Source organism: Anabrus simplex, chromosome 1, assembly GCF_040414725.1.
Source record: "Anabrus simplex isolate iqAnaSimp1 chromosome 1, ASM4041472v1, whole genome shotgun sequence".
NCBI classification, from domain to species: domain Eukaryota; kingdom Metazoa; phylum Arthropoda; class Insecta; order Orthoptera; family Tettigoniidae; genus Anabrus; species Anabrus simplex.
The window spans coordinates 290,228,634-290,256,583 of NC_090265.1; the positions used below are offsets into that span (position 1 = coordinate 290,228,634).

Consider the following 27,950-nt stretch of genomic DNA (forward strand, 5'->3'; position numbering starts at 1 on the left):
GGTGCCGACTACTATGTCTATAAACTTATATTGTTTAACTGTATCACCTGTGAACAAGTTTTTCTTGGTTTCTTAATTTTCCCATTGTAATGTATCTTAATGTTTATAATTTAATCACTAATCAGGTACCTGATTTTTGCCTTGAGGAGGTAATTTGACTGATACCCTCAATGAAGGGCGAAACATGTCTCAAATGGAATAAATAATAAATTCCTAAATGTTTAAATTTTATATGTATTAAATAGGTGACACAATAAACCCTTTAGCATCCTACATTCAGTATCTTCAATATGGATAACAATGATTTTTATCACTTGCAACGGCTATCCATCCCGAAAATGCTCCTGCTGTCTATAAAACTTAAGTTTACTAAGCATCAGGTACAGTAGATGTGTTGTAACTCTGGCACTGAGTAGCCGTGGCCTTTTTGAGAATTCGAAGGCTCGCACGTTTTGATGCCATTCTGCAGAATTGAGAAACTTTTTTTTGTACAGGCTAATAGAACGTAATTCTCTTCACTAGGTATTTCCCCAAGATCCCATGACGTTACACACAGGCACTGTACAACCGATTGTCGCGGCTAGCTATGCATAATGAAGAGGCGGTCGTTTATTTTCAACGAGTTTTTTGTGTGCGTGCGGTACTGGGGGTGAAAAGAAGCAGCGTGGTTACTGCGGTAGTTGCCAGTGGTATTTGTTACTGTCAGGCCGCGAATGCAAGACAACCTTTGATTTTTCGCATTAGATTCTGACAAAAAACGTCATTTTGGATTCAGAGAAATATGGTATCACTCCAGAGGCTTATGTGGCAAACATGTCAGTTTTCTTCTTCAAACGGCGTCACCAAACCTAACCGCATATGTATCATGAAAACATATTTGAAACGCATGTAGAGAAATTTACATGTGAATAGCCTTTCCGAAATTTAACTAGATGCGAGAAAATAAGAACTATCTTCTGAAATCAGCGATGTACTCTGCCATATCTTGAGGTGTATCCTATTCTTACTTAATTTCAGTATATAACGTTACAATTAAGCAATCGTTTACTTCAGCCTTTATTTTTAACAAGTTGACAACTGCTATCGGCCACGTTATTTATGCATTTATTACGAAAACGTGTTATCCTCTTTCATTTCAAATTTTCATTAGAAAACAGCAGTTGACGGGTATTACTAATTGACTCTGACATTGCCTTTGAATGTCTACGAGAGAGCTTGCAAATGCACATAGTGAGAAAACTACTGTATACCATTCCGAAGATGATTGATCGCATTTTGTGGCAAACGTTTCAATTTTCTTATTCAAACAGCGTCACCTATCCTAACTTAACCGTACTATACGTACGATGAAAAAACACTTCAAGCACCAGTAGATAAATTATAATCTCGCTATAAATTTACATGTTAATAGCCTTTCCGTAATTTAACCAGAAGAGAGAAAAGCCGTTATCACGGAGTTCTTGTTATATACCGCACTCGCTATAGCGGACTTCTACTGTAATTATAAAAAAAAAAATAGGAGACCTTATTTTTGGGATTACCCTCATGTGTGTGTTGCTGTGACATAAAACAAATTGTGAAAAGTAAAGCTAATCTCTGAAATCAATTATGCACTCTGCCATATCTCGAGGTGTAGGCCTATCCCATTCTTACTTACTTGCAGTATTTTGCATTAAAATTAAGCGATCGATTAGTCGGCCTTTAATTTTAACCGACTGTTAAACTGTTATCGGACACGTTATTTTACGCATTTATTATGAAATATGCCCTCTTTCATTTTGAATTTTCGTTACGGAACAGCAGTCAACGGGTATTACTAATCGACTCCGACATTGCCTTTGAATTTAGGCATAGATATCAAGGATAATTTAATAAAAAACCACCTATTCAATACTTTCCACGTTTAATGTGGTTATTATCTACATGATTTTATGTAGACTTATTTGGTCAGGTACATGTTTCACCCATTATTTTGGGCATCTTCAGCCTGTAAACAACCTTTAGGTCAAGGTTTGGGACCTTTTTAACCAATATACACATACCAATATATACACTATATACAACATATACATTATATACAATATATACAAACATAAGTCAATACAGTAAAGTTTTTTGCGCTACTATTATTTGTTTCCATCTGCATCATTTGTTTTCTCATTCCCTTGTTTCTTAGGTTAACGCAGTTTTTAGAATCAATTATTATTTCAAATTAACACCTGTTTCACTGAATTTTGTCGCAGTAAGTTTTTTGCTCTGCATATTGTTGTAAATATTGTATATTTGTGCTAATTTTACTTTCCGTCTAAGCTCTCTTTTGTTTTTTTGTTCACTCTTTCATTATGTTTTTTAGCATTTTTTCAACTTATATTATGTAAATTATTCCAATCCCCCTAATTTTTTCACTGAAGATGGCTCAAGCGAGCCGAAACATGTCTGAATTTGTTTGCTCCGTCTAATGACGGAATATATGATGTATTGAATAGGAGGATACCCTCATTTTTCGCCATTGTAAAGTGAAAACCGTCAATACGGAATGATTCTAATATCTTGTAATGGAATAGGAAACGCCTAGGAATTGGAAGGAACCTGCCGTGGCCTTAAGGTACAGCCCCGACATTTGCCTGGTGTGAACATGAGAAACCACCGAAAACCATCTTCAGGGCTGCCGACAGTGGGGCTCGAACCCACTATTTATTTATTTATTCGTTTGTTTGTTTACGAAGCACAAGATACAGTTAGATTGAGCAAATTTCACTTGCACTGTCAACAGACTATTTAACAAATGTAAACTTTCATAATAAAATATAACAAAAGTAACCGTATATATCAAGATCAGGTACACAGCCTACTAATAACAACTGTCCAAATCGAAAACCATGAGATTGTCCCTGTTCATAGCCAAGTCGTCGTGGGTCAAGATGGCGGTATAGTCCCTTCACATCAACTAATCTTTAAGAGACTATTTACACCCCTCTCAAATATGCTTTTATTTGATGATATATCAAGCTCTTGTCTCCTATTAATATTGTTAAAGTGTGTTGGGAGGCGGATTAGGAAAGATCTTTGAAGTATTGAGTGCTGAGTGTGGGGAATGTGGAGAAGGTCTTTGGTTCTGGTGGAGGGGGAAGGAACACGGAGAGAGAAGAGTGAGACAAGATGTTCCGAGTGGTAATGCCTGTTTAAGATCCCGTGGAGGAAACTCAGGTCAGCTACCTCTCGCCTGACGTGCAGCGGTGTCATATTAATTGCCATTAACACCTGCTATGTAGACAGATTTCTGAACTTGGGGTTTCTGTTCCTTACAGTTGCAGCAAAGGAGGACACTGCTCTGTCTAACTGCTTAGTATTGGAGGAGGAGGCTGCTGTCCAAATAGGAGAGCAGTAATTTAAGAGAGGTTGAATGATCATGAGAAAGAAGTGACAAAGAGCAATGGGGTCAGAAATTTCTGTGAAGCGATAGAGAATGCCTAGTAATTTCATAGCCTTGGTTGTATATGTTTCTTTGTGGATCTTAAATTGTAATTTTGTAACGAATATTACACTCGGGTCACGCTGTTGCATAACTACGGTGATGGGCTTGTCGAGTAGGTAATATGATGTCGGTAGAGGAGACTTACGTAGTGTTATGGTCGTGGCTGCATTTTTGTGGATTGGGGATAAGTTTCCAAGTGCGGCACCAGTTCGAGAGGGCATTAAGTGAGGACTGTAGCAGAACTGCATCTGCTGGATTTGATCTCCCTAAATATCTTCGTCATCAGCAAAGAGTAGGGTATTCACTGTTTCATTGAGTGCGGACGGCAGATCGTCCATAAACAAAGAAAACAGCAAAGGGCCAAGAGTACTGCCTTGTGGAACACCGGAGGTGACTGGTAACCATGAGGATGAAGTGTCTGATATTACCACTCTCTGCCAACGGTTATGTAGGAAGCCAGCAAGAAGGGTCAGAAGACTGCCATGTATATTAAATCGTTCGTAGAGTTTATGGAGCAACAGAGCATGGTCTACAGAATCGAAAGCTTTCGAAATGTCTACGTAGCAGATATCCAGCTGTGATTTAGCTGCAATGGCATGTGATGCAAAGCTATGCAGAGTGGCCAGGTTTGTTAGACAAGAGCCACCTGGTAGAAAACCATGCTGCATGGTTGAGATGTACAGCAAAGTGAATGCGAGGAGATGCTGGTGTATAATTTTTTCAAAGATAAAGGATAGTCTGAGGAGAATGGAAATTGGTCGGTACTATCTCCCGATTACTGGATACTGGCCGCACTTAAGCGACTGCAGCTATCGAGCTTAGTGTGCACACTTTTTTGACAACCTATAGTAAAGGGGCTACAAGTTATTGTGTGCGACCTTGCTTCGGCAGTTCTCTGAGGATGTTCTAGCTTTCACGAGAGTTGTTTCCTGTGTTTAGAAATACTGCTAACTAGTCAGTAAGGGTACATTCGCACCGTATGTGGCGACGATCTTGACAGTAAACAGTACACTGGAAGGTGAGTGACATGCTCCGTTTAGAAACGCAGTTTCTTCCAATGAGACCGTCCACACCGCACGCTGCAAAGGTTTCAAGGACGTGCCATGCTAACTCTCCAGCTTGCCTCGCAGCTCAACAGGTAGCAGTGTCTCTAAATCCAGCTTACTAGCTTGCACAGTTGTCACCATGGATAGAGCCCTGTGCAGATAAACAAAATAATATCCACATCTGCACTATCCTTATCCACAAAATTGTTATCCGCAGATATTGTAAATATGTAACTACAGTATATTACACCCAAGGTATTGAAACTGGTACATCTGTTAACATAATGCAATAGGCCTGATACCTGACGCTAGAAACCCTACCGTTGCAGGTTTATAAGGGATTTTCTCTTACGACAACTACCGACATATTGACCTTTCTTCCTTTCTTCCATCAACTGCAGGCAGGAGCCAGTTAGGGTTAGGTAAGATTTATGGCTTTATGGTTTCAAGGCTCTTTATATATCACTATTCTCCTGTACCAATGTCAAGGATCGCCTAACCACTGGCAAAAACAAGAGTAGGGCCTATACGTGAGTGAAAATCAATAAACGTCGTTATTTAGAAATTATCAGCAAAATTATTGGCACTGCCATACAGTTGTTATCTGCCAAGACAATAACTTCGCAGGTATCCACATCTGTACAGGGATCTAACCATGGAAAAAGTTTAAATCAGTGCTGTGTTTAAGAAGAGACCTTTATGGGATCCCAAACCAGCATCATACAAGAACAGTACGATTAGTAGGGAACTCGGGGACGAAGTAGCTACAGAAGCGGGCTGTGTGGTACGTATTCAATATTACTATTACTAATACTTACGAAATTGATAGACTGGTGTTCTGGTTTTATTTTTCTCAACTGTTTAACGATTAATATTGCATATACATAAAATAAGGCTGCCTTTAGTTATGAGGTTTACCATTTAACTGAATGAAGAGAATCTCATTTTTTCTTAGCGCTATAAAATATTAGCAATGAAAATATGACACCTTCAAAATTACTGTGTAATTTGTCCCACTTTACTTCAGGATTTGTTTCCAGAATGTTTTCTGGTATAGCATAATTATTATGCAAAGTCAGTTTTCCAGGTCCACTAAAATAATCCATTAGTATTTCCCTAACTTGTTTAGCTGAATTTGAGACTGTTGCTGTGTGGCTGTAGTAACACTAATGAACTGAGGATCAGTACCCTCTTCAGCAATAATAGAATTGTGTAATACACAAATATAATTCACAATAGAAGTTGGATGATCAACTTCGTTTCAATCGGTTTGTTCAAAATTCTCCATTTAGTACTCATGATCCCAAAAGCACATTCAATGCATTTTCTTGCTCTAGATAGACAGTAGTTGAACAGAAGTTGTTTATCATTTGTTTCGTCTAGGGAACGGTCTCGTCAAATATGGTAAAAGATGATACGCTTCGTCACCTACAAGGACAAATGGAAGGTTGTATGGCGTATCCGGCAATTTCGCATGATCAGGCACATTCATAATTCCAGCTTCTAATTCTGAAACAATGATGTCCTGAATGTACCTCCATCACTGGCAGCTTGCAGCACCCACATCAACTACAATTAATCTTCACTCAGCATCAGCTACAGCCTGAAGTACTATTGAAAAATACTGTTTGTGATTGTAGTCTAATGAGCCAGTCATAGACGGACATTTCACTTCAATGTCTTTTCCGTCTATCCCTTTCAGACCGTGTACGCACAATTGTGCGGGTTCGTATTTTATTTATGTCCGAGCTTATTTGATGTTTTCTTGGCGCTAGACCAGACTGTAGTGATTGTGTGGGACACGTAGCATGTACTTCAGTGGTTTTTATTTAGCGCTTGGCTACCAGAGGGGCAGAAAGAAGAGTTTAAAATTGCAGTTTATTGACAAGGTCGCGGGAAGCAGTAAAGCCTAAAATGAATATTTATTTATTGCATTCATATTAATCTACAAGCTTCACTGAATATCAGAATGTAATCTATGAAGTGTGTAAATTGTTTAGCAAACGTAAAATTGTGAACATATGACATCGTACGTAATATCATGAGGTTTTGAATCTTGATATGCACAATTGTGCGGGCTAGGTTTTCGTACGGGCAATGCATGCGGGAGTGCTGCCACAAAAAGCACTGTGAAAGCAGAATTCGTATTCTATGTGAGAAATGTAATGTATAAAATTTTAATTGTTTTAAATCGTTCCACACTGTAAAATAGAACATCTGATCATGTACATGTGTATATTCACATGTGCTGAGCTGAATTTTTAATTTTTTTCCTTTTTTGTAAGTAGTGAATTAATTCCTAACACGCACAGTTGTGTGGGTGCTGTTTTTCAGACGATAGTTCTTATTTCGTAAAATAAACTATATACACATGTATTTGAGAGCATTTTAGTACATTTTTCACGTACAAACATAAATTCACACCTCTAGTTTTCTTTCAGGTCTGACGAAAACGTGCTGCCGCCAAAAGGGCTGTAAAGAAAAACTCGTCCTCAGTGTAGAATATATAATGTATACTTGTGTTTGAACAAAGATTTTGATTGTTCCACACTGTAAAATAGAACATCTGATCATGTACATATGTATATTCACATGCACTGGGGTAATTTTTCTTTTTTGTAAGTAGTGAATTAAGTCCTGACACGCACTATTGTAGGTGCTTTTTCTCAGATGTTAATTTTCATTTTGCAGAATAAACTAAAAATATATGTATTTACGAGCATTTTAGTCGGTTTTTGACGTATAAACAAAAATTCACACCGCCGGATTTCTTTCAGGTCTGAAAGGGCTATACTGCCGATGCAATTAGGAAAATTCCATTTCAAAGAGTACTGTTTTGCTACATCATACCACAGTTGCATTGTTGGCTCCGATATATACTTTCTGTGCAGGACCTCCCATATTTTTTATAAGTATCCTTGACAATAACTGTTACTGTAGATTTCCCCACTAGTCATAAGAAAGAAATTACTACACAATGTCAACATGCAAGACGTCATGTCAGCAAGTCAAGTCTCTTAACTGTACAGTTGGTGACATTGAACCAAACCTAACAGTTAGAAAATAACAGTAAATCGCTACCTTCAGTATTAATAGGGGAGAAAGTTACTTTGTTCCCTTAGTTACTACGCTTACGTGCCAAGGACTATACCTGACGTACTTCAGTTCTCTCTAGTTTTATCTTTTAGTTTAGCAGGAACATTAAACCAAACTTAAAAGTAAGAAATAAAATTAATTCACCATGTGCCCCATCCAGTTAAATTCATAAACTGAATTACTGTGACCTCACACTGTTGTCTGAGAGTAAAGGGATACACTTAAGATACCTTATGATTATCCTTTTGTATATATTTCTGTTCTTCATTTTAATTTCTCATATTCTTTCATTTTACCCTCTGCTTCCATAAATATAAGGACTATAATGTAGATATACTGTATTTATATTTGAGATGTTGGATTATGCTTTGCTTTCTTTGTACTTAATATTTTTCTTCTTACAGTCTCTAGAATTATATCACATATAAATACAGCATTATGGAGTAACGCAGAAGAGTGTCATTTAATCGAAAATTTGCAGCAAACAAGACCAAAGTATTCTTCTGGTTTTCAAGAACTTCAGTATGGAAAGGTTAGTGCAATGTAATTCTTTTGGTTAACTAGTTTTCTAAAGTGTGTTTGAACTATTTGTACTTTATTTATAAATAAAGCAAAATGTGTAACATTATTGAAACCAGTTGGTATAAAATTATGTTCCTAGTGTGAGATAGCCATCATACTATTTTAGTAGTGCAAAATAATTGCAAGATCTTGAAAAGTTCCATACATTTCAAGCTATAGTTATTTTTTTCTCTTTAACGGAGTTTATGGTAGAGGTGGCTGCATAGTTCAGTTAGCTCCTTATTATATCAGTTGTCTGCTAATACCATGAATCTCGTGTTACTGTGCTCTTCTGCATAGCTTCTCACTGTGGTGTTGGTGCCTCTTACCTTATTATACTAAAATCCTCATTCAGCATGATTTTTCAGAGGCATTCTCAGTCCTTCAAGGGAGCAGATACAATCTTAAGTTTCTGATCATGTCAAGGAGAGTAGAGTGCTCCATTTTTTAAAAGAGTAAGACTTGACAGCTTTGCCAGGAGAGATGTTATTGATAATTTCACTAACCTTGCGATCTTCCTTTTGACACTTAGCAATTACATTCAGCGTTCTCCCCAGAAATTTTCATCAGCCAAGTGACAGGAATAAGTAGCCAGATGGGGAATACTACGTAAAAAATGAATATGATAAAATTTCAGTTTAATCCCAACAGGGCAACAACAACAACTTTATTATTATTATTATTATTATTATTATTATTATTATTATTATTATTATTATTATTGTTGTTGTTGTATGGATTTAGCTACCATGTGCATGCCTTTTAATTTGACGCAGTCTGGCTGTTTACTCGTCAGTTTCAACGTCCTGTTTTACTCTGGGTCTACTTCATGGCGGAATAAACTGAATCTTTCTTGGGCGTCTTAAGGCTGAGTTTTAGTGAATTTTTTTGAGTACCGTATTTCACGGCATAATCGTCGCACTTTTTATACCAAAATTTTCGAAAAAAATTGTAGGGTGCGACCATTATACGATGAATATTTAATACCAGTATTTGTATTACTCAAAAAATGTATTTATAACTAAATTGTATTTGATACAAATTTAAGATGCACGTAATACTCGCGTTTATACATCAAAATAATTAAAATAGTCTAAAACAAAATTCATATTTTTTTCGCAACAATTCGGCGAACGTTTTTCCAACCTGAAAATAAAAATGAACGTATTAAGTTAATTTGTCATTAATTTGAGTATTAAAGTTAAAATATTACACTTGCAAAAAATTATCGCTTTGTTGTGAAATGCGGACTTACAGGTACGCAATTTATTCCAAATCTTCGGTGTCGCTATCGCAGGTTTCGCTATCTGATGCGCCGTCCTCGCCTCTGTTAATACCAGTATCAGATTCTTCGTCTCCCTGCCACACTGCGTCATCTTCGGAACCGTCTAGTGCATTCAAAATCCCAGTCCTTTTGAAGCTCTTGGAGACTAGTTCAGGTGGTATAAGATCCCAACTCTTCTTCACCCACGAGCATAACAAGTCCAAGGGTGGACGCCTGATATTTCCGGCGGGCGTCAATTGCTGATCGCCGCTCATCATCCACTCGTTGTAAAATCGACGTAAGTGGTCTTTAAAGGGTTTATTAACACATACGTCTAGTGGCTGCAAAGCAGATGTTAGGCCACCAGGAATGACTATCTGTCGTGTCTTATTTGTAGTGAGAATTTGCTTCACTTCGTTCACGAGGTGACCTCGGAAACTATCTAAAACAAGCAGAGCTGGTTGTTTTAGTAGTGCACCAGGTCTTCTATTCCACACAGTTTTAACCCAGTCCAGCATGAGTTCTACGTCCATCCAACCCTTTGGTTGCACTCGTACATGAATTCCACGGGGAAACTGTATATTCTTAGACGGCATATGATGTAAGGCGGCAACTTTCTCCCGTCAGCTGTAATGGCTAGCATTGCCGTGCATCGCAACTTCTCACTACCGCTGGTTTTCATTAATACACTCCGTGATCCTTTTAGCGCAATAGTGCTGTTGCGAGGCATATCAAAAAAAATTGGAGTCTGATCGGCATTACCGATTCGAGAAAGCAAGTCCGAAGTTTCCTTGCGCAAACGTATGACAAATCGGTGAAAATTTACAATCTTGTCCGTGTAATCAGCAGGCAACTTTTGGCTTAGTGTTGTTCTCCTTCACACTGACAGATTGTGTCGTCGCATGAACCCCTTAATCCACCCACGAGTCGCCTTAAACTGAGTTACCGGTATGTTGTGTTTGCGCGCTACCTCCTGTCCCTTAATTTGTAACATTTCATATGATACACTGCAGCCATTGTTACGTATTTCACTGACGTACCTAAACACTTCTTCGTCAATTATAGGAAACTTCCCTGTTTTAGGACCTCTAAACGCGCGTCTAGAAGGGTTTGTTTTTTTTAGCTTGTTTTTTACTTTCCGCCAGTCACGCACCAACTTTTCACTCACAGAAAATTTTCTTTCTGCAGCTCTGTTCCCGTGCTGTTCAGCGAAGGCAATTACGCTTAGCTTGAAGCCCGCAGAATAGTTTCTATATTTACCCTTAGTCGCTTATAAATGCTTCACACGTTAATGTTTTGCGATATAAATGACTTTCCGTAATTGTTCACTATTAAAACAAATTATTTCTGCAAACACCCAAAACACAAATTAAAAACTTAAATTCTCACGCACACATGTCTACAATAATCACGTAAATCTGAAACAAATAAATGCATCTGTGATCTGTCCATTCCAGAGCAGCCAATACTGTTAGGCAGCAAGGAAGCATGCAACAATTTATCAGTTTAGCTCGTTGGTTGCGACACACTACTGCGCTTGCGCAAAGCTCGCAAACCGGAGCTCTAGCTAGCGCGGTGTAGATCTACTGTATAGTTGACTGTATTCCGAGACGTCAATAACAAACATTCATTTTTTTCAATTTCTTTTAAACATACGGTAATTAGGTTAATATTTCTTCCCAGTTATTAATGATTTTACATAACATTACTGACGAGTTGATAAAATAAAACTTTAATAGCATTGGATAATAATTATCTTGACTGCTTGGATAAAAGTTTTCATCCCATGCCCGGACACTTATGACGTAGTAGTAAGATAAGAGTCTAGCGATGACAACTGAGACATCGTAAATAATTCGGCTGAATAATTCCGTGGAAATCTGCGTTATCGTCTTGGATTTCACTTCGTGCGCAATAACACAGGAGCCGGCCCCATGGTGTAGGGGCAGCGTGTTTGCCTCTTACACGGAGGCCTCGGGTTCAATTCACGGCCGGGTCAGGGAATTTTACCTGTATCTGAGGGCTGGTTCGAGGTCCATTCAACCTACCTAGCCGGTATTTCCTGGCGACGTTGCCGATAAGCGATAACTTACAGCCTTACGTATTTCAAATGGGAACTCATAATATGTAGGTGGTGAATAAATAGTACACTGTCTCGCGACCACGTTGTCAAACTGCCGATAGCCTACCGGTAAGCCATGCGTCGTACATATACCGGTATTATTTATTTATACGTTGTGCAACATGTCGCAAACGTGACTGTGTTGCCAAATTGCCCATAAACCATACACGTATTTAAATTGCGCATTCATGTGCAACTTACGTTGCAGTTCCATTTACCTTTTAACCAGATTAGTGAACAAAATTTGGACGTGCGACGATTATGTAATTAAAGGTTTAAAGTCCGATTTTTGTATTGGAAAATAAAGGATGCGACGATTACGCGGTGGCGACGATTATGCCGTGAAATACGGTAAATACAAAATATGTCACCAGAGATCTTTTACACGCTGGCATACAACATGAAGTGTCGAATAAACTTTTTTCCACCCTTCAAAAATTAGACTAATTCTGCCTGGTTTGAACCCACCAACTTGGGATTTGGAGGTCAACACTCTACCACTGGTCACCAGAAGGCATTAACAGCAATGGCAGATAAACATTAACTGCATAATTGATTCTAGTGTTATCATGAACAAGATGTAACAGAGTATTATGTACTTCTAGTGTTCTACTGCTCATTCATAATCATGTAACACAAGGACTTACCGCACGGTTGCTGCGGAGTGCTATATGGGTTTGTGATATCATGAGAAATTGAATGCTCTCATGTGATTCTACGTTAATCCAGATACTGCTCACGCACAACACTATGTTATAGGCAAGCAGAACATTTAAACTCTGATGTAATTGATGCAGCTATGCTGACAATAATGAAGATTTATCATTTAAATAAACAGTTTTACAGTATTTACATTTTATAAGTAATTTGGAGCACCCATTGACTTATATGTATATTAACATTACGTAACTAGGAATATATTCAGGCTATAAAGAAACTTAAATCTACTAAATCAAGTGGGCTAGATGGGATTCCTCCTTACATAGTAAAGGGTTGTTCAGATATATTAATGCAACCATTATGTTACATATTTAATCTTATAAGAGATACAGGTGTGTTCCCAGAAATGTGGAAAACGTCAAGGTTATGCCCAATATATAAAGCCGGAGATCATTCAGATGTACAAAATTACAGACCCATTTCCGTAATATGTGCCTTCGTAAAAGTTTTCAAACATTTATTTATTCCGGATTGTTAATCATGTTAAAAGCTACATTTCACCTTATCAGCATGGATTCTATCCTGGTAGGTCAACTATCACAAACCTATCAAATCTAGTTCAAGATGTGGCTTATGCTTTAAACAGTCATAAATCAGTTGATGTGATGTATACAGACTTCGAGAAAGCATTTGACAAGATTGATCACAGTGTGCTTCTTAGAAAACTATTTGGATTTAACAATCCTATGCTAAAACTTATCTCCTCCTATTTACATAACAGATATCAGTTTGTCACCTATCATCAGACCAAATCTTTTGTATTCAGTGCCTCAAGGTTCAAATTTAGGACCACTGTTGTTTATGTTATTTATAAATGATACGCCTGATGTTTTCCTAAATTCTAAATGCCTAATGTTTGCTGACGATCTTAAGTTGTACAAGGAGATATCGCATGTTAGTGGCTGTATTTCTCAAAGCAGGGACATTGAGAATATCTACATGTGGAGCGTCAAGAATAAAATCACATTTAATATCAGCAAATGCTTCATGATGATTCTACGGCAAATGATCCTTTTCAGTGTGAATACTTCATGAGCAGACAGAATCTAAAACGAGTAGTCTGTAAATGACTTAGGAGCTACAATGAGTAGTAACTTATCATTCAGTGCACATATTGAAATAATAGTAAATACAGCACTGACACAACTAGGTTTTATCATACGAAACGGGAAGGACATAAATAACATTAAGACTTTATGTGTTCTCTATATCTCATTCGTTCGGTCAAAATTAGAATATGCATCCGTTATATGGATGCCAAATCACAAATCTTATATAAATAAAATTGAAAAGGTTCGAAAGAGATTCTTACGGTTTATTTATTACAAGAAGCATAATCAATTAGCATATAGGTTGAGAATATCATATAGTCACTTATTAGAAGAATTTAGCTACAATTCATTAACCGCTCGCCGAGAATTATACCAACAACTGTTTCTACACAAAATTATAAATGGCATTATAGATAGTGGTCATCTACTAGCCAGAATAAATCTTAACGTAAGCAATTCTAACTTGCGTAACTGGACGTACTGTTACAATCCCTTATCCAACATATTAATTCATAAAAATTTGACATTAGTAAGGATGTATAGTACGTTTAATGACCTATTCAGAAACCATGACATAGATCTCTGTGTCCTAACAGACTTCAAAAAAGGTCTAGTGATTTTCTTTAGTGAATGTACTTAAACAACCTTAATAAATAGCGTCTTATAAAAAGAAAAAATAGAATTCATTATGCTATCTCTTTGTCAATAACCCAAATGGAATTTAATTGTCTATAAACTCCGAGATATTACTTTTACACACTTAATCATGCACCTGACCTGTTTGCATATGTGTGTGCTTGCACATAAAGTTTTAGCTCTTCCTACTTACGTAATCAGGAGCCAGTAATTGCAGCCCTACCTAATCCTGATCTGTATATAACCTATTGTTGTTTTTGTGATTTTTTCTTCTAAATTTGTTTATCATAATTTTTCAAAATATGTTGTTAATTTTTCATGATCTTTTTCAGTTTTGCAATGTATATTATTGTACTATATTTTGTAATGTCTGTTGTAATTGGAGTGCAGCTCTGTTACAGACATGTTAGGTTATGTTAGCTGGGTGGTCTGTTAAAACGGCAGGGCAGTGAATCCACTAAAATGGTCGTAGGGAGAACACTGTCATGGTATAAAAGGGGTGAATCAGACTGGGTCAGTAGCAGACACAGAAAGAATTACTGGGCTGTAGAGATTCTCGCTTGACATGACCGCTCTGACAGAAGACATGAAATAGTTTTTTACTGTACAAGAGTGATTTAAAATGTAATCTTATCTGCACCTCAGGCCTAAGCCTTTCCCTGTGACCTGAGAGTATGTTCGTTGAACTCAACTGTAATAAGAAAATATGAAAAGGAATTGTATAAAAGTCACCTAATATTAGACAAATGTGAAACTTCAAAGCTGCTTTGACAGATTTCATGTCGGTATACGAATTTGTCAAGGGTGACTTTAATATGGACTTGTTAAAACAAGCTGGTGAATCGGACAAATTGTATAATTTATTCCATGCTTTGAGCATGGAAATCCTACCACTTACTGCTACAAACCACATCCTTTGCCCTGGTTGCTCGACTCACACATTGGGCTTATACAGTAAAACCTCAATCATCCGTTCTAATGCCCGGCAAGGCGTGAACTGTTAATCGAATAAAACTGATGATCATTATTACCATTTTGAGTAGACTTTAAACTACGTTCCTAAATACTTGTTCTGAAACTTGTGAACCCCTCTAAAAGACAGATTTTTAAAGGAACCGATTTACGATCCCTTGCGGATAATGCATTTTGTTACCTTTGTTTAAAGACCTCTCCCCGACTGCCGACCAGGCATTCTGCTTGGTCTGTCCTCTTTTTGAAAAACCAGTTGAGTCCGTACAATAGACACCACAACATTCATCTGAAACTGCAAAGTCCTAACCCACGTTCTTTGAAAGATAAATGATGCACAAATTTATCCCCTTATTTTGAAAAACAGGTCTGCATTCCTTGTGAAAATGACTACAGTACTGTTAGGTATCATATAATTGGGTTAAGGAGGAGGGAAATCACTAGTTCATAGTGGCTCCATTTAACAATATCTTTTATCAGCTGGAAGTTGCAATGACCAGGTCGTTACTGCATTCTAAATGTAGCACATTACCTGTGAGTGATGTTTGAAGGGATCAGACACACAGCAGTGTTTATCACCAGTTTCACTTCTGGTATTCTATTTTGAGGTTAGCTTCTTATCATTCAGTGATTGGGTGAAAGTGATGTATGATAGCGCAAAACGATTATCAGAATGAAAACTAACGGAAAAACTTAAGTGGGGTGAAACTGATCTATTCTGAAATAAAAACTTGTTATTTTACATGACTGGAACACCAATAACCTTCATGTGAAAAGAAAACTTAAAGGTAAGTTTGTTGATCTGTTGATTGAGTGGTTCGAAAGTGCTAATTCTAAAAACAATATCAGTGAATCAAGCATAAAAGAAAAGGTGTTAAAAATTGCTGAAAATATCAGGGTTACGGGTTTTCCTGCAAGCAGTGGCAGGCTTAAAAGATTTCACATATGCAATAAAATTATTTTCCAGTCAGTTAACGGTGAAGCTAATGATGTCGGTTATATGTGGACAGGAAAAATCACATTTCTTTGGTTAGTGAAGGTTATGAAATTAAAGACATCTACAGTCTTGATGAAACAGGATTATTTTGTCTTACCTTGCCATCCAGATCAATGGTGATTAAAGCACAGCAGTGCGTGGGAAGCAAGATTTCCAAAGTGTGTCTTACGGCGGTGTCTCTGTGTGTACATAGAGTTGGAGAAAGAGACACCTTTAGTCATTTACAAACCTCTCCAGCCGAGGTGCTACAAGCATATTGAGTTTTTAAAAATGGTTTGCCTCGCATTGCGTGCAAATAAAACAGCCCGAATGACAAATATTTTTGAGGAATCGTCAAATTTTGACAGAAAAATGCACTACCAGAACAGGAAGGTTCATCTGCTTTACAATGCTCCATGTCATAACACTGAGATGGAGTTCAAAAAATGTGAAGATGAAAATTCAGTTTTTACTACCCAGAATAACGGCAAGTTGCATCCTCTTGATTAGGACATTATTTAGGCCTTTAAACTGGCCTACTTAAAGTGTGTCCTTCATTCAGTAACAACACACATGGAATAAGCTGCCACTGTCTGATTTCATCATTGTACCTGCAGAATATAAACAAATAGGGACAGATAAACAAAATGCCCCGAACAATGACCACTAAAGGCAAAATGAACAGACAGAGAACGAGATTTGGAAGGTGCTGGACAACCCTAGCAGGAACATAACCTGGTGGGACTAAAATTCTTGAACTAAACAATCAGGTTCCTTACAAAACTGTTTATTAAACATAAAATTCTTTTAAAATTTTAAAGAATATTAATGTGAAAACTTACAAAGCTTAAAGATATTAACAGCCACATTCAACACAGAGTGCTCGCCGATACTCGCAACTTAAAAGAAATGACATTTACTTTTGAAAACCTTAGAGGTTAGTGAGTCAACTTAAGTAAACTGACAGCCATGCTCGCAGCCATGTGAGGATTCTTAGTCCTGCCCTCTGAACACGAGTGATGTCCCTTCTGATGCAAATTGCCACCTGTTTAAAAAAATACTTTCATCAAAGAGGTATTTTGAATCACAATAAATTAACACTTAAAGGAGGGAAGATAATTCAGAAAAAGAACATAAAAGGGATTCTAAAGACATGACCATCTAATTATTTCCATATATCTGTGCTGTGAGGTGGCAACACATCCAATTGTAAACAAAAGATTCTATTATGCTAAAGGCTAATCCCATACTGCCGGAGACTGGCAAGGAAAGAAAAATACAATGACGATTTTAATACCTACAGTTTATATGCAAGGATGCCTGCCCCCAAGGCAAAAGCATGATAGCGCTGAATTTAGATCATCGAAGATCTGAGGCTGCCCCGTAGAATTCTTGCAAGAGAAACAAGTTAATTTAAGACATTTATCTAGCGAAAATAAAATTTTTGTCCCATCACCTAGGCTGGAACTCGCCAGAAGAGCAACAACTCAGAATGGACAGGTCAGCCTTGACAGAACCAAAATGAGAATCACAATGCTAACACACACACACACACACACACACACACACACACACACACACACACACACACACACACACACACACACACACACACACACACACACATGTGTACGTATGTTTAAAAGCAACACCCTTCCAAAACAAAGGAACCAAATAACCAAACACGTGCGAAATTTAGACAGCAGCGCTTGAGGGTGAAACATTTTCCACACTCTCCAGACACAAACCAGAACACCAGAAACAAGGGTTCGTTCTGGTGCCAGCGTGACATGATAAAGAGAGAGCCAGTCCTTCCATAGGGTGCTCAGACAGTTCTCTTCTCTTATACTGTGCCGAACAAAGCCCCTCGTTTTGCACACGCGACACCAAAGATCATTTTATAAATTTTATTTTATTTTAATCATAACGCCACGTGCCCTTATAAACAGCACAAGAATAATCATAATAAACATAATCATCATTACCTCTTACAATTCAAGTTTCTCGGGGACTGTTGGAGATCCTTTTCCAGTCTGAGAACATGTTTCCGTATAAATGCATAAATAATTTGGCCAATGTCCGGCCCCCACGGTGTAGGGGTGTAAATGTGCTACAAGAACTTCCGGGTTGACGGAGGACTCTTGATGTACAGATCTCACCTCTCTGACACGCCTGCAGTAGTGGTGATCCCCAGACAGCAGACGACGGACATCCTCCTCGAAGTTCCACAACTGCACTGAAGCCGGACATCCATGACATGAAGAGACATATCCGACAAAGATTCTTCTGGGTCAACGTGTGGAAAGACATCCTGGACTATCTGAAGGGGTGCTACATCTGCGCCTGCACCACGGCAAGCAACAGGAAGGCCGATTCCAGTCAGCGACGAAGATGGCTGCAACGCCCTTGGGAGGTCATAGCCCTGGACTTGATGGGTCCTTACCCTAGAACATCACGGGGTAAAACAGGACTCCTAGTAATCACCGACCTCTGCACAAGTTGGATTGAGGCCTTTCCGATACCAGAAGCCACAACAGGGCGCATCACCATCCTTCTTGTAGATGAGGTATTCAGCCGCTACGGTTATCCACAGTGCATTCTGTCAGACAACGGGAGTCGGTTCACGTCGAGGAAGTGGCAGCAAATGATGACAGAATGGGTTGTGGACCACTGGACCACCCCTATCTAAAACCCAAGGGCCAATCCAATGGAACACCGGAACCAGGAGCAGAAAAGAATGCTACGGGTCCACGTAATGAACAAGGAACATAGACTGTGGAACCGTCAGATACCGCAGTCACTCTTTGCCCTGCGACAATGCATCAACCGTGTCACCCAGCAGAGCTGTTCCTTGGTCGACGGCTATACGGCACTAGGGATTGGGAGATTCGGTACCACCCACTTCTGGTCAAGATGATGCTGCTGTTTCTCTAGCAGAGTAACAGCAGCAGCAGGACATCAAGGAGATGCAAGTTTTGGCCGGGAAGAGATCTCTTACCCAGGCCAAGGCTCAAGATGTCGAAGAGACAGATGTTCCTACCAGGCAACAAGTACTGCGATGTAACCACCCAATCAGTAATAAGATTGGAAGGTTTCATGCATGTCTCGCACCTAGGTGGGTTGGTACCGTCGAGGTGGATGAATAGCTAGGCCATGGAGTCTACTTACTAAAGACCAACCCTCCTGTCAAGGTCCATGCATTGTAGTTGTGGCGAGTCACCTAACCGCTGCACATGCAGAGTAAGCCGTGTACTACCATGGGTCCACCTAGAGGAGAGGCTACTGATGACACAGCTCGGTCTGGTCATGAGGATAATGCATTGACTATCATTGAGGAAGGGGCTGGCGGCAATTATGGTTAATTAAACTTGAATTTCACATTTGTCACATCTGAGCATGTTTCAATCCTAATTAGATCATCTTCAGTAGATTGCTAAAAATTGACTTAAACTTATCATAGTTAAAAACGTTTAAAATTGAAGCAAGAATGATGTTATGAATGTTAAAACGTTCTTTTTAAGGAAACGTTCATACTCTTCTGAATCTTCAGTGTAACGCTTGTTGCAATATCCTCTTGATGTGTCATTATTTAAAAGTCTGCTAATTGGAGTAGGTGGTATCTGATTATTAATTGATATTTCATGATTTGGTTAGCTGCCAATAATGATTACCATAATTTCATATGTCTTGGTGAAATGATTGCTTGTAATTGGAAAGTTAAAGTTAATTGAATGCCAAAGAAAGACAAAAAGTGTAGTCTCATATGTTTGAGAGTATTAAAGTTGTGACTAACCTTCTCTGCCCAGTTGAATGATATGTTTACATGCGTGGTTTTGTGCACACTAACCCAGTGTATCATATGCTGTAGGCTCAAGGTTTTGAGGAGGAACAGCAGGAGGGGAGGGGACTGACGCGATTGATAAAGGTACTGTTTGCAGAGCAGGTGAAGTTATTGGTTGAGGGCCGGTTATTTCATTATTGGATGCAGATCTATTTTAAAAAAAAAAACGGAATAAAAGTTTCAAATAAAGAATCCAATTTTTCATTAATTTCATTTAAATTATATTCAGGCTTAATATTGCGAATATGTATGCTTTCCAAGATTTTGACTTAGGGGCCTTTTTCTGCCAAACTAATAACCTTTAAATCTCGTTTGATGTGTAATCGTAGTTTAATTGCTTCATATGTATACTTATGACTGAGAAATGGTTATAGCTATTAGCATTTAAGTATTCTTGATATCTTATTGCAAAATTTCTCCCAGTTTGACCAACATAGGATGCTTTGCAGGATTGAAAACTGATTTTATATACCCGGACTTGAGATGTTGTTGTTGTTGTTGTTGTTGTTATTATTATTATTGGTGTTGGTATTATTATTATTATTATTATTATTATTATTATTATTATTATTATTATTATTATTATTATTGACATGTGTCTGTCATAGTACACTTGAATTTGTGTTTTTAGTTCTATAAGCTATTTTTATGCCTTTTGTTTTGTAAGTGTTAGTAATTTACGTACTGATAGCCCAAGTGAGGATTTCTCTAACGGGTTAGGGACCAACGGTGAATTGTATAGTCCTAGCCACCTGAGCACAGGGAGGGCTATGACTCAGAGTATGTCCGAGATGCACACTTCCGTTCCATAGCAGCTGGTATCCTGACTCTCAAGACCACTTAATAGGCCACTCAGCCGCTGCCCACGATTCACGAACTAGGATGTGACTACAGTAAACCACACCATGAACCATCGTGGCGAAGTGTAAGAGAAGGTCTTGAGCCATAACCTTGCCATGAATAAAGACCAATTGTTAGCTTGCTTGCTGTGGCAGAAATAAATGCAGAAACTAGAGGCAATAGCGAGATGAGTGATGTTCAGCTGAGTGCTTGTGTGACAGATGGCTGTGCATTCCAGTGGGAGGGCCTTTCTACTTGTGTAGTTCAAAGAAGGTATTTCATGTTGTAGAGTAGAAGAGTGTGTTATGTTTTACCATAATGTTGTTTGTGTATGTGCCAAAAACATTGAGTTACAGCAGTTACAATCTCTCTCATACTGAGAAGAAAAAGAAAGGGGGTATGTCATTAGGTAACTGCCTCGGTGGATCAGTGGTAGAATATCAGACTCATGATCCCAAGTTCTCTCTTTCGATGGTTGAGGGGATGTGTATTTGAAGAACAGTCAAAAAAAAATCTTACTACTCCATACAATTGTTGGCATGTTTAAGATCTCTAGTGGCATACTTGACAAAATTTATTAAATTAACCATGTCGAAGTATCTGTTCCTATAGAATTCCACTTTTGTTGCTAAGATACCTGCACAATTGAAATTTCAGAATTATTAGGCAGGCTGTGTAGATGGCACTAGTAAAAATCTACACCTCGGTAACTGAGACCATAAGATTATTATTATTATTATTATTATTATTATTATTATTATTATTATTATTATTATTATTATTGTGTTACAAATTGTGAAGTAAGACGGTGTTACATGTTCATCAGTGTTCAAGGAGGAAGCCTGTTAAGAGTCAAAGTTGCCAGGGGACACAATAGCACTGTAGTCGGAAACAGATAATGTGCAACCACAGTAATCTGATGCTCATAATTAAAGAACAACTCTCGTGTTCAATATTACAGTGTGGGCTCTCACCCCATCCATGCTTGAATAGGGTACTTCCTTTCAGCGGCAGCCGGTTGACTCTCAAATTGGGGAGGAGTGGCTACACCACTATCTTGGCAACTTTGATGGAAGAAAGGAGAGCAAAATCAAGTTTCTTTTATATCAAATCACATTAACAATGTTTTCAAATTATTATAAGTAATGAACTTCATCAGCTTCCGTATTGACTTTAAATAACTAAGATGAAATTCTAAAACAATTTAATTATATAAAGTCCACCTGTTCAATACAAGTTTGCCATTTAGTAAATGGTCTGTTTAAAAAGCTACCTGGTTGTTTAAAAAACTACCTAGAACATGTTTTGACCTAGCCTAGAGGTCATTATCAGCTAAAATAACATAAAGAAGAAAGACATATAACAAAAACAATGATCCATAAGAAATCAGAGAAAAAATACAATCGACAAATGCAATGGAAGTCTATGTTTAAAACGCACGTAGCTTCAGTATTAAAATACACTAAACAAATACAATGGAAATCTTTTAAATATGTACACTGATTCAAACTTGGACAAACTTACTTGCAAGTGTGGGTCCAACTGTATTTAATACATGCTACTTCACGTTGGCAATTTGAATCAAAATTCCTTCTCAGATATTACGTTTTAATATAATTCTTTATAATTTTCTTCTTCATATATAAATAATATGGCAAATAAGGCCATGAATTATTGTTTAAAGTTATTACATGCAACCATGGAGATTTGGCTGGCACATGCTCATGGACGGGGTTTGTGAGGATGACTTTACTGCCATGGACTCTGCCAAGCTTAAAACCTCTTCCCGCCCTCTTCTTCCCCCCTGAAACAGTCTACCAGCGTGCTCCCCCTTCACATCTCACCCACTCCCCCCGCCCCCCCACTCTTCCCCACACACTATATTCTCGGATGAATGTTTGAGAGTCCATAACACAGTATCTTCACTGAACACATTTACAGGTTAACTGAATGCTTTGCTTTACGTCGCACCGACACAGATAGGTCTTATGGCGACGATGGGACAGGGAAAGGCCAGGATTGGGAAGGAAGCGGCCGTGGCCTTACTTATGTACAGCCCCAGCATTTGCCTGGTGTGAAGATGGGAAACCACGGAAAACCATCTTCAGGGCTGCCGACAGTGGGGTTCCAACCTACTATCTCCCGAATACTGGATACTGGCCGCACTTAAGCGACTGTAGCTATCGAGCTCGGTAAACTGAATGCTAAAAGTCACTCATCTAAGTTTGATGTTGCCAGACATTCTTTATTGATGAAAATGTACAGTTTTACAATGAACTGTAATTTTCTTAACATTATTAAAGTCCAATTTTGGACTGAAAAATGTCTGGAGAACATTAAAAAAATATATTTTTTCGTTCTCTAGGGAAGACACAGTCTGGGGTCCTTAAGGGCCAGCCGCTACTACTCTCCTTTCCTGTCTTCCACTGTCTTTCCCTAACAGGTTGTTTTTTGTTACTGATTCCTTTTCAGAATTGCTCAATAGTGTATTAGTGATTGTAAATACAGTACATGTAATGACAATATTCACTGAATCATTCATATTATAATATGTTATAATTTTGATCCAGGAAATGAAATCAAAATGTCCATGGATTGCATATAGGACAGCTAGAGGCAACATAGTGTACTTGAATTTGAAAACTTCCAGTTACTCTTGGATTAGTCCCAAAGATTTCCATTCTCAAGTGCAGTTATCTGAAAGAGATTTACAGGTAAGATCTTTGGTCTATCTATTTGACTTGCATCTTCATATAATTACATTGTAAATACAGACCAGTTTGTAACCTTTAATCAAGGTAAAATATAGGCCTATTTATTGGAAAGAATGAATCTTCTGTCTGTAATGATCATAAGCTGTTCAAATGTTATGCAATTCCTTCCAGTATATAGGAAGTAGGCATAAGAGGTAGTTCATTGGTAGGGTGATGTACCTTTAGATAGCTAGTGAATTGAGGTCTATGAACTTGTGAATATTTCCTCCTTTAATAGTTCCATACTGTATTACCTTATTTAAACTATGAAACGAGAAGCACAGAGTTGCGTACTTCAAAGCCTTAATAGAAACTATATAAACTTTGGAATGATAGTAGGAACCTATCCGGCTATGAACACCCTTGTAAATCAGTGTAAGAAGGTGGAGCAACTGAAAGGGGAGATGAGATTAAATAGAAGAATAAGGGGGTACTCCATATCTTTGTCCACTTTATTAAAATTACGGGCTCTCGTCAAACCCAGTTGTCTACTTACACTCTCAACTTATTTATGTTATGTTCCTTAAGACAATATATATATATATATATATATATAATATATACAATATATACCGAACATGTAGGGTCATCTCTATGAATAATTGATCAGTATTTATTACCAGAGAACAGACCTCTGAAGGAATAATAAAACAGTGACAGAACATCCATTGGTTGCAACTAACTTGTTCTGACTTTTAAAATGTATAATTTGTAGGTTCGTGACACCTTAAATGCTACAGTGATATTCCTCCATATATTGCACGGACTCCATTATATCTATCAATCAATCAATCAATCAATCAGTCGCTACTGATCTGCATTTAGGGCAGTCGCCTAGGTGGCAGATTCCCTATCTGTTGTTTTCCTAGCCTTTTCTTAAATGATCGCAAAGAAATTGGAAAATTATTGAACATTACCCTTGGTAAGTTATTCCAATCCCTAACTCCCCTTCCTATAAAAGAATATTTGCCCCAATTTGTCCTCTTGAATTCCAACTTTATCTTCATATTGTGATAAAGCGGCGCAAATGGAAATGGATAGGGCATACGTTGAGGAAAGGGAATGAAGCCATTGAGAGAGAGGCACTGGATTGGAACCCGCAGGGTAAAAGGAGGAGAGGAAGGCCCAAACAAACGTGGCGAAGATCTGTACACATGGAGGCAATGGAAGAAGGCAAGACCTGGAGAGAGGTGAAGAGGTTGGCTGGCAACAGGATCAGATGGAGATGCTTTGTTGATGCCCTATGTTCCACAAGGAACAACAGGAATTAAGTCAAGTAAGTCAAGTGATCTTTCCTACTTTTTAAGACACCACTCAGACTTATTCGTCTACTGATGTCCTCCCACGCCATCTCTCCACTGACAGATCGAACATACCACTTAATCAAGCAGCTCGTCTCCTTTCTCCCAAGTCTTTCCAGCCCAAACTGTGCAACATTTTTGTAACGCTACTCTTCTGTCGTAAATCACCCAGAACAAATCGAGCTGCTTTTCTTTGGATTTTTTCCAGTTCTTGAATCAAGTAATCCTGGTGATGGTCCCATACACTGGAACCATACTCTAGTTGGGGTCTTACCAGAGACTTACATGCCCTCTCCTTTACATCCTTACTACAATCCCTATATACCCTCGTATCCATGTGCAGAGAACTGTACCCTTTACTAACAATCATATTTATGTGATTACCGCAATGAAGGTCTTTTCTTATATTAACACCTAGGTCAATGATCCCCAAAAGGAACTCTCACCCCATCAACGCAGTAATTAAAACTGAGAGGACTTTTCCTATTTGTGAAACTCACAACCTGACTTTTAACCCCGTTTATCATCATACCATTGCCCACCATCCATCTCACAACACTATCAAGGTCACCCTGCAGCCGCTCACAATCTTGTAATTTATTACTCTGTACAGAATGTCATCATCTGCAAACAGCCTAATCTCTGATTCCACTTCATTGATGATGTACCAGGAAGGCCTAGGTCCTGTCACATATTAATTAAAAAACTTTATTCAGCATACGATTTCTGTCCGACATGTGAGGAGGATCATACGTTGGCATGACAAAAAGGCTTGTTAGCACCAGGGTGAAAGAGCACATCAGGTCGGTAAAGAATGTCTCTCTTTCATCCTCCATGGAGAACGCTATAAGCCAGTCTGCCATAGCAGAACATTTTTACAGTACAGACCATGAAATCCTCTTTGACCAGGTGAAGGTCATTGCGCCTGTAAAAGACTTCTATGCTCGTCTGATGAGGGAAGCCATTGAGATAGAGCTGCGCCCAAGTAACATCAACAGGGAAGACGGCTTCAAGTTATCAAATACATGGAGACCTGTACTGCAGAAATACATGCATAACACCACCCTGGCACAGCGGGACGCACTCAAACTGTCGACAGAGGGCGGTGAATCAGTAACTTCCCTCCCAACCACCACAGCACAGCGCCACGATCCTTAAGTCCAGTTAGTGTGGTAGGCCATGGATAGTACGGGCATGACTTCCAAGTTCCTTCGGAGAATTTCTTTGCTCACTGTCCAGGCAAAACTTCACATGCCCTGATGAAGGCCAATACAATTTGGCTGAAAGCTTGGCTTTATTATTAAATTTAAATATATATATATAGTGGCTTTAATCCAATTCATTTATTTCTTTATGTTGATACAATGAGCCACGAAAACCTACGTTCATTAATTACGATGCATGTTCTTTTAAGTAAGTACCGTTTTTAAATATGGACGCTGCAGTGCTTTGGTCGTCATTCAGAGTATGTGTACTCAGTATGTACATATGTAAGCTAGCCACAAACGCCATTACAGAAGCATTCACCCATATTTAAGTTTGTTTATGCATATTGAAAATGTCTCTGACAATTAATGGTCCCTTGGAGTGTGAAGTAAGCACTGTGAATCGTATTCTAAATGGAAAAGACGTGAAAGCTGTTCAGATTCATTGACGATTGATGAAGTGTATGGATAACACACTATGAGCGAAGGAATGGTAAGAAAATGGGTTAGAGCCTTCAAAGAAGGCCGTGCTAATGTCCACGACGAGAAGCGTGGTGGGTGACTGTCTGTCATTACTGAAGACTTGGTGCAAAATTTGGTGCAGAGGTTCAAGAAAACAGATGCTTTACGATTTTGTCATTAAGTTATGAATAGCCAGAAATTTTAAGGGGTGCTCTTTATGATTGTGTCCAAAACAAATGGCATAGCATGCTCATAAGGGGGATTCTTTTGATTCATAACAATGTGCTACCTCAAACGGCTAATCGAACCCAAGACCTCATCGCTTCTTTTGGCTGGGGACAATTTGATCATCCTTCGTACAGTCCTGACCTAGCACCTAGTTACTACCACTTGTTCCTGCACTTGAAAAAGTATTTACGAAGTCAACGCCACAATGAAGAAGTCCTAAAAACGACCGCGCGGCAGTGGCTGGCACATCAGGTGGCAGATTTCTATAAGGATGGAATTCAGAACCTGGCTTCACAATATGACAAGTGCCTTAATATACTTGGAACTTATGTTGAGAAGTAGTATAAGGTACAGGCTTACATGTAAAAGAAGAATTGTTTAAAAAATTGCACTTCTTTATTTTCTATATCAAAACAGGCCTCGTACAAGGACATAAAAAATTAATAATTGCTATGGGAAGAGCAGGCAGTTGAAAATTATAATTTCTTTAATTTATTTAATTTACTCTTATCTCAGTTTGCCAATGAAACCTCCAAATGGTGCCATACTTGTATGCATACTATTAATTTGGCATTCAAGAATTTCTTAATATTATTATGATAGCCTATAGAAGGGTGACTCCTGAGAGTTGAAAATTACAGTTAGTCCTCTGTTCCAGACAAAGAGTTGAAGCCTTATGAATAAAAACAATCTTATAATCGACTATTCTGTATTACAGTCCTCCATCTTACATTACTTGTAAAGCGTGAGAAATGATGCTATCAGTCACAATTTAAGGTTTTTCAATGGGTATAAGAGGTACTTTACCAACACTGATGGTTGATACCTAGTTGATTTCAGTTAAGGGGAGCTGCAAGTACTAAACGAAAGTCTGCCTTTAAAATCACCATCACATCGAATGGCTAGGAGGGGAGCGGGAGCAAAAAAGTTTGATAAATCCAGTCTGAATTTTCAACACAGTGATTTCATCCTGTTTCGAATTGTCATAAAACCAACATTTTTTAGATTAAGGGGTCCCCAACCTCGGTATGTGCACTTATTATTCGTTTCCATCTGTATCATTTGTTTTCATTTCTTTTCTTCTTAGGTTAACATGGTTTTTATATTCAATTATGTTTTGTATTAGTCCCTTTTTTCACTGAATTTTATCGCAGTAAGTTGTTTATTGCTCCATATGATAATGTAAATATTGTATATTGTGCTGTTGTTATTTCCATCATGTCTCTCTTTTGTTTTTTCATATGTTTCTATGTTTTTTAGCACATTTTTAGCTTGTATTGTGTAAATTACTATAATCCCCCCGTTTTTCACGGAAGATTGTTCAAACGAGTCAAAAAAATGTTTGAATTTGATTAGTCCATCTAATGATGGAATTATGTGATGTATTGAATTAGGAGGATACA

General features: G+C 38.2%; 1 protein-coding gene across 1 annotated transcript in view; it reads left to right on the forward strand.

Moving 5' to 3' along the window:
- The window catches only part of LOC136864220 (ras GTPase-activating-like protein IQGAP1), a 565,781-nt gene that overhangs the window by 324,515 nt on the left and 213,316 nt on the right, over positions 1 to 27,950 (forward strand). Inside the window, exons 18-20 of the mRNA XM_068226153.1 lie at positions 8,022 to 8,149; positions 23,169 to 23,312; positions 25,562 to 25,687. Coding sequence (XP_068082254.1) covers positions 8,022 to 8,149; positions 23,169 to 23,312; positions 25,562 to 25,687 — 398 coding nt within the window. The remainder of the gene's footprint in view (positions 1 to 8,021; positions 8,150 to 23,168; positions 23,313 to 25,561; positions 25,688 to 27,950) is intronic.